General features: G+C 45.5%; 1 protein-coding gene across 2 annotated transcripts; it reads right to left on the reverse strand.

The window, feature by feature from the left end:
• Positions 1-979: 979 nt before the first annotated feature.
• LOC123410184 (hydroxyproline O-galactosyltransferase GALT2) lies at positions 980-5,908 on the reverse strand. 2 transcript variants are annotated; one of them, XM_045103082.1, is made up of 7 exons: positions 4,821-5,908; positions 3,594-3,826; positions 3,223-3,513; positions 2,596-2,724; positions 2,123-2,296; positions 1,642-1,749; positions 980-1,552 (listed from the first exon to the last, which is right to left on the reverse strand). In XM_045103082.1, the coding sequence occupies exons 1-7, from the start codon at positions 5,578-5,580 to the stop codon at positions 1,346-1,348; spliced, it is 1,902 nt and encodes a 633-aa protein (XP_044959017.1). In that variant the 5' UTR covers positions 5,581-5,908; the 3' UTR covers positions 980-1,345. The 2 variants fall into 2 exon arrangements, 1 of the variants encoding a protein (XP_044959017.1); XR_006613000.1 differs by having other exon boundaries at positions 1,460-1,552; positions 2,091-2,296; positions 4,821-5,902.
• Positions 5,909-8,143: the final 2,235 nt, after the last annotated feature.

Genomic DNA, 8,143 nt, shown 5'->3' on the forward strand with positions numbered 1-8,143 from the left:
TGTCCTACTTGCGGGGCATATGCACTGAAAACATTGAAAACTAAGTCCCCAACTACCAGCTTGACTAGGATAATCCGGTCCCCACGTCTCTTGACGTCTACCGCTCCATACTTGAGGTTCTTGTTGATCAAGATGCCTAGTCCATTTTTGTTTGCAACCGTCCTCGTGTACCACAGCTTGAAGCCGGTACCCTCCACCTCCTTCGCCTTTTGTCCCCTCCATTTGGTCTCTTGGACGCAAAGGATATCAACGCATCTCCTCACCATTGTATCAACTACCTCTCGAAGCTTACGTGTCCGAGACCCTACATTCTAGTTATCTAAGCGAATCCTCCTAGGCTCGGCTAGCTTCCTTACCCTTCGCACTTGTCGAGTCAAATGCGAAGACCCTTGCTCATTTTCCACTACACCCGAGCGCCAATGTAGCACGCCACTAAGGATGCGACGACCTAATCCATGCTCACTTGCCATCGTATCCAGATCACGATACGACGCGCCACGTGGGGGGTGACGGCCCGGCCCTTGCCCATTTTCCACCACACCTAGGTTCCGATGTGGCTCGTCACTTAGAGGGTTACGCATCAACGAAAATCTTTTGGGTTTCATGTCCATAAAGATGGCTGAGTTTTGAAGTTGGCTCGCCAAGCCTATCGCAGCCCTCGTCCTTTACCCGGACTTGGGACCGGCTATGTTGAGAAAACATAGGCAGGTTTTTTTTTATGATTAGATCCATCAAGAAAAATATTTTCATACTTTATTTTGTATTGTTGATATTTTATTCAATAATCTTGATCAAACATACACAAGTTTGACTTGCACTAAAATCAATACACCTTATATTCTAAAACGGAGGGAGTAGCATTTAACAAATTTGGAGCCACAACTTGTAAAGTGACAAGATCCTGTGCATTGGCGCAAATATACACCATGAATGGAAAGAAACCAGGATGAATTTAACTGTTTAACATCACGGGGAGACGAGAGACAAGTTGTGATCATTTTCTTTACCATAAGAAGAGGCGTACATCTGAACATTTTGATCATACGTTCTACATCAAAATTGGGATTAGTCTCCCTGAAAGAAAACTGGGATCAATTACAAGGGCACATGTTGATGCTAAAGAGATGACAGACGCAAATCAGGCTAATGTATGAAACCAGATGGTTGTAGCTTTCTACCTAATCTTCAAGCTTCAACCTCACAGCAATGTAAGCTCAATCGAGCCAATGGAGCAGCAGCCTCTAAGCTAGGTGATTCATGTCAAAAAGGAGAACACCAGCCAGCCAAACTCACCGGCTGGGATAGAAGGAATGCTGACTGCAAGTGAATGATAGATCGCATTTCGCTATCTGTAATTGCAGCAGGATGGGCGACCACGAACCAACTTGTCCCACAAGCACAGCATTTGCCTTGGCGACTGATAATGTGCAGTGTAGTAGTTCTCGAGGCAACCATACTGGCAGAACTTCCAGCTATGAGAATACCTGACAGGCATGGTATAATTGAACTTTTCAACCCATAGCCCCATACTTACATCCTCCATCTTGAATAGCTGCAAGCCAAATAGCCAAAAAAGTAGAGTGATTGGCACCACATGATTCAAGTTATCAAACGCAGTGAGTTACAATAATGGAGGCTTACCCTTAAACTCTGATTGGCATGCTGAGACACGACGAATTTTGCTATGCCACCAGAAATTACATAACCAGGTCCATTAGCATAAGGCGGATAGATATCTTCAGGCCACTCCTGCATTCATTATGAGTAGGGATTAGGGAGCACAATGGAGATGGTGGCATGCATATGTTGGCAACACAAAAAAAGGGCTGTGATTTCTACAGACAAAAAAAAATCATGGTGGGCTTTTAGCCAGAACAGTCACTTCATATGTTTGAATTACCACCTAAAGTTGCCCGTTCAGCCTTTAAGAAGGCAGTAAAACACAACTCAAAAATTTGTGAGATTAGCTTTCTTGGTTAGAAGAAAGAAGATTCAGATACGCGGAGTAACAAACTAACAACGACTAACTCACGGGATTGCACGGCCTCCAAAATGATACAAAAAGAACATTGAATAATCAGCTGCTTAACTTGAGGATATTGCTTTTTTTAAAGAACACTACCTCCTCCGTAACTGCCCATTTCCCAGTTCTCAGTGGTCTATGCAAGAGATTAAGGTTCCCCATGTATAATGGTTTGCCAAGGGAGTTCATCTTGATATGTCTGAGAACCACATCTACCCTCACAAATGTATCATCGTCACATTTCATGACATGGGCTGCTGTCAAGTTCTGGACCTGCAAGGTGACATGATAAACATATGTCAGGTTCATTATTTAGTCCACACTGCAAAGTGACTACTATTCCTGTAACTTTCATGATCCCATAGACTTAAATCCATGTTTGAGGGAGTAGCTTCTCCCAGAAGTGACTCTCGAAGAGTTACATCAAAGGCGATTACGTCACTCACTCCAAAGTGGGTTCCATAAGTACAGGCTTACAGCTTCAAATTGGCATTGACAAACCATACCAAATTACTGATGTCATAAATGTAGAAGAAGTTTAATAAAAGCTGGTAACGGCAAGAGTGTCTCACCCCATACTCGCAAATAGCAATTGTCTTGAGAACTACCAGTTCATAACGATCTATAAATGGCAAAATGACAATATCTCCAAAGTATTCGGCTTCTTTCTTCAGCATCACGTTGACTTCTTTCCTTGAATTCTGCAACCACAATTTGTGATGAACAACATTACGCCATGCATTCATTTCCTAAAGAACATTTGTTTTCCTTCCTTTATGAGATGATAAACATGGTAATGATATTTCGCATTATTGGAGGCATGTGGTTAACAAGTTAAGTAGACAGTCAATGCTAATAGTGATTTTCAAGTGATATATGCAAGAAAGTATGCAAAAAAAAGGTTGGTGAAACTATATAAAATAATTCAAGATAATAACACTCAAAAAGCATGCAGGTGAACAGTAGATAGACAACAGAATCCTCTGCATACAAGAAATTTCAGAGATCAAGTTTATGTTCTTGCATGTGACACACATATTATAACTTGTGTCTTGTACTTCCATTATTATGAACTACACAAAATAATGGACTACACAATGATCATGCATACATATCTAGAACACAGGTAAAAGAATATAAAGATCATTCAAGGGCAAAGACACATTTGACGAAAATGTTTGGATGCATAATTTGCTTACCAGTGCAACAAAGAATCGTGCGACTACTTTAGAAGACTTGATTTCTGAAGTTTGCATCCAAGTTTTTCTCACAGCCATGCGTTCAGCAAAATGATTTGATGCCGAAAGTATTCCAATAAAAAGGTAAACTGGATCTCTTGGCAGTGGTTGGGACCTCCATTTGTCTGACATTTCAAGGACTTGTTGAAGGGAAAAACTGGGATGGGACATAGGAAGAGCAGTGGCATAAACTGAATGGACATCCACATCACCCTTAACATATAATCCTGTTGCATCTTCAAGAGTGAACCCCTGGAAAAGATCACATCAACTTGTTAGTGTTTCTTCTAAATATCATTAAAAAAAGCGGGATGAACATGTCTAGAACATACAGGTCGATAAGGGAAAGATGTCACATGTCGACCACCAACGTATATGTGAAAACCTTCAACGCCAGCTTGTATAGTAAGAACAAATAGCCTGTCTTCCACAAAAGGGAACGGCCATGTCATTGCCGGTTTCTTTGCACGCCCTATGAACCTCTTTAGCCATGAAGTTGTCTTGGATTCTTTTGTGTCAACAATATCATCACGTATCCATTTCTCACATTTGGTGAACCCATCGACTGTCCAAAAATATGAAATGATAGGTTTTAGCCAAATATGCTAGCCTGGGGATAAAAGGACATAGTGTTACCACAGAAGAGCTAACACCTTGTGGTTTTCATTTTGCAATAAAAGGAGGATATAAAATGAATACTATAATAGGCAATTTGAATAAACTTGCATACTAATGCAACATGTTAGTCAATAAGATATGATAGGAGTAGCACCTCCGATGCATATAAGAGTATAGCTTGTTATGAAATAAAATAGAAATGTCAAGTTATGCTTCAATAACAATCTCAGAAGTTAGTATTAAACATAATATTTGATCAGGTAACAGTTGGGCTGATGTGGAAATAAACACTTTCCTGAAAATGAAAATCACAAATAAAGATAATTTCTTTGTGATTCAAGAAATTATCCATAGAGCTATTCATGTTATTTTTAATATTCTGCCATGCAGTTACACATGGTAGACATCAAGCTATTGATGAACAATCACACTTGCACAAAATGAAAATTATATATGAAAGTGTACATATTAATGTACTAGTTGAAATGAATATTATCCGGAAGTCACACACTAGACACCGTTAAAGCTCTCAGCCTCTAACAGCGCCATGGAACCTACCATCGCAAAAGGGCTGTGGCATTAATATTATGAAGTCCCCAGGAGCAAATACATGTATCATGTGTTGGGCACTTTGATAGTTTAATCAGCTTTAATGCTGTAAATAGGAACATTCCATGGGTTAGATTGTGCAAGGAGTTATAATGGCCAGTTGGTAATGGTACGTTATAGCAGCTGTAATGGTTTACTAGTAAACTGTAAACAGAAACATGGCAATATGGCATTAGGCTGGCAATGCAATTGATTTACCTCTGCACTAATTTGACAATGCAATACTAATTAATCTTAACCACATTACTAGTAACAAATAACAAGAGCTGCTCACTCAGGAAAGAACATCTTAAGGTCCAAGCTAGGATTGCCGAAGAAGGAGAAGGATGTACCCTTGTCGTCATTGTCCTCGGGCTGCAAGCCGTCACAGCGCTGGGCGGAGCCCCACTGCATCCGGTAGCAGGTATTGTGCTCGATGATGGGGCGCTGGCTCCAGTCCCCCCTCAGCCTGGGGTTGAGGTGCAGTATCCTGGGCGGGTCCTCGCCGTCAACGGCGCGCAGGCCCTGCAGCTCGACCATGAACTGCGAGACGTGCACGGTCCCGTCCCCCTGGCGCATCCTGGCGAGCTGCGGTACGTATTCCTTGTGCGCTGGCCTGGGCGTGCCGACGACGGTGACGGCGGAGCCAGCGGCGAGGCCGCAGGGCAGGAAGACAACCCTCCCGCGCGCGCGCACGGAGACGGCGGCGGGGCACTTGTCGGTGGAGGCGGCGTCGACGGCGGCGAGCTCCCAGGGGTCCCCGGAGAAGGCTGCGGCGTCCTCCCAGGCGGTGAGCCCGAGCGACCAGGCGTCGTCGGCCATGCGGTCGAGGACGGAGCGGTTGCGAGCGGCGATGTCGGGGAGGGAAACGCGGTCGTATCGGTGCCAGAAGGGCTGGACCTGGAACAGGGTGGCATTGGAAGGGGAGGAGGAGCTCCCTGGTAGGAGAGGTGGCAGGTGGTCGGTGGATGATGGGGAGGAGAAAGCGGAGTCAACGGCGGCAAGGTCGGCGGTGGCAAGGTCGAGGACGCGGCGGAACTTGAGGGAGATGAGGATGAGATAGGCCACCCCCGCGACGAACACCAGGTGCGACGGCCGCCACCGCCGCGCCATTGCCCTCGCTCGCTCAGCGGGCCGTAGCCAACCCCACCTTCGCGCTCTCGGGCCCCGCAGTGGACGGCGACAGCGATCTCTCTGTGGTCAAGCGCGCGGCGAGGGCAGGCCCGCCGCGACACGCCTGCCGCCGGCCAGCGGCGGCCAGAGGAGGCGGGGCGCCGGCCGGATCTGGCGCGCGCAGAGGAGGCGTGGAATCGGAGGCAGGGGCGGGGACGGAGGCGGAGTTGGAGATGCTCGCGCGTGCGTGCGGGGAGGTCGGGGCAGTGGGGAGAAATGGAGGGGCGTCGTGGCTGGCTGGCTGGCTGGCCGCCCGTGATGTGGACATGTTTTCTTTCTTGTTAGTTTGGTTTCTTTCCGGCCGGCCGAGTGGGAGTGGGACTGGACGAGCCGCGTGACGGTTTGGTCCGGTCGGACCGTGTTTGCCACGTCGGGTTAGAGCATCTACGTACTAGTAACTTGCAAACGTCACACAATTTTTTTTGATCTCTCTCTCTCTCTCTCTCTCTCTCTCTCTCTCTCTCTCTCTCTCTCTCTCTCTCTCTCTCTCTCTCTCTCTCTCTCTCTCTCTCTCTCTCTATATATATATATATATATATATATATATATATATATATATATACTAGTTAGCATGCACATGTAATGCACGACTAACCGAATAATTTATAAATTGCTTTTTATATTAAAATTATATATATATATATAGCTGCAAAAATATTAAAACACACACAATATACACATTACTTGCACTCCATTAAAAAATTGAAAACAAATGTATTCAGTGGAATAATGGAAAAAAATGTTTGGAGTAACATAAGACAAGGAGAAATATTGGGCTCACTTGAAGGTTGCAGCAAGCTGAAATGAATCCTAACTTCTTCACTTGATGCATCATATCTAGCTTCAATGCCTGAAAAAAAGCTTAAAATACAGATAATCTAGCATCAGAACAGGACACAACCTGGTATTTCAAAGGAAATATATACAACCTGAGATCTTTTGGCACTTGCATATAAAGGTTGAGGTATCACCTGCAGAAACTCCAAAAAATCAAACAGAAATCCATTGTGAGTAACTGCAAATCACAAAAATATTAACAGTCTCAACATATATAACCAGTGAACGAAAACGGTAGTGTAAAATCATAATAATAGGTAGGTCCTTTGCTGAGCACAAATCATAATAATCGGTTGACGTGAAATTAAAGCTTTTAGAGCTACCTCAAAGGTGAAGAATTGTGGCTTATTAATCGGGTATGCCGGTCTTGTGACATCCTCAGCTTTTGCTACAGTGAGCATTGTAATTAAGTTACAGTGATGACCATGATCAGCAACAAATCATTTTGCTAAATTGGATATGATCAAGTTGAAATTCATATCTCTTTTCAAATTCCACGTAAAAAGCCACTTGAATTATATGGAAATAAAATAATTCCCCAAACAGCATCGGAAAAATGTTGCATAATTGTGGAATAATCCAAAACAATTATTATTAAGGAAAACAACATCACCCTCGATGTTGGTGTGGACCCCCACCATCAAAACAAAGTCATTTTTGCATTTAAAAGTGCTCTTAAATTCCATGGAAAAATCCAAACATATTTCAATGGGCCCAATTATTTTTGTGGTCATTCAAAATACTGTAAGATATGTGTTGGACCATGTCACAAATTTTTTCTATAGGAAATAGTTGTTGGAATTAAATAAAGCAGAAAATAATAAAAGAAAGCAGAAACAAAAATATAAGAAAAAATAAAAAGAAGAAAGCTACTAGGCACTTAGGCCCAGCTGCTACAGGCTAGCCCGGCCCAGCTAGGCTGGCCTTTCTCCCACCTCCCGACAGAGGTAGGGGAGGCCATGGTGCCACAGCCGTCCGCGCGCGGATGCCCTCGCTGGCGAGCATCCCACGGCTCCCAGACACGGATAATGCCACCCTAAGCGCCTCTCCAACCCTAGCCTCCTTTTCGCCTCGCCTCGCGCCCCCAAGGAGCTCCTCTCCTCTCTTGCCCCCTTCCCCCATGTCCGGCCGAACGCCGCCATGGCCATGCTGCGGCGAGCTCGCGGCCACCGCCCGCCTCGCTCCTCTCCGTCGAGCCCAGACGCTCCACGACATCCTCCTCGACCCCCTCGAGCTCTGGATCGAACCGGAGCACGACGCAGCTTCGCCCCGTTCCTCTTCTTCAACCTCGGACCCGAGAGCTCACCGTCGTCGATCTCTTCTCTTCGAGCTCCTCCGACTGCATCGGGCCTTCCCATCGACGCTGGTGAGCTCCTCTCGCCGCTCCTTCGCCTCTGTGCGCTCCCGTAGCGGTGGCGTGTGGCGGCGGCGAGGAGGAGAGAGAGGAGGGAGATGGAAGTGGGGAGCGAGCGCCACCGCGCCGCGAGCTCGAGCTCCTTCGCTGGTGGTTGTCCCACGCTCGAGGGAGGGGTGAGATCTGGGACGTGCGATAGTTTGTTAGGGAAAGTTAGCGTTAATTTTGGAGTGGGATTACGTGCTGCAGGATGGGTGGTAGAGGTGGAGCACGGTCAGTCATGAGAATTTGCTAAGTGCACACATAGATGTA

Source organism: Hordeum vulgare, chromosome 7H (genome assembly GCF_904849725.1).
Source record: "Hordeum vulgare subsp. vulgare chromosome 7H, MorexV3_pseudomolecules_assembly, whole genome shotgun sequence".
In the NCBI taxonomy this organism is placed as follows: domain Eukaryota; kingdom Viridiplantae; phylum Streptophyta; class Magnoliopsida; order Poales; family Poaceae; genus Hordeum; species Hordeum vulgare.

Coding starts and splice junctions, on each gene's coding strand:
- LOC123410184 (XM_045103082.1), bottom strand. CDS start 5,580: ATGGCGCGGCGGTGGCGGCCGTCGCACCTGGTGTTCGTCGCGGGGGTG. Junction 2,297..2,595: donor TTGCTATTTGCGAGTATGGG/GTGAGACACTCT, acceptor GTCACCTTGCAG/GTCCAGAACTTGACAGCAGC. Junction 1,553..1,641: donor ATGCCAATCAGAGTTTAAGG/GTAAGCCTCCAT, acceptor TTTGGCTTGCAG/CTATTCAAGATGGAGGATGT.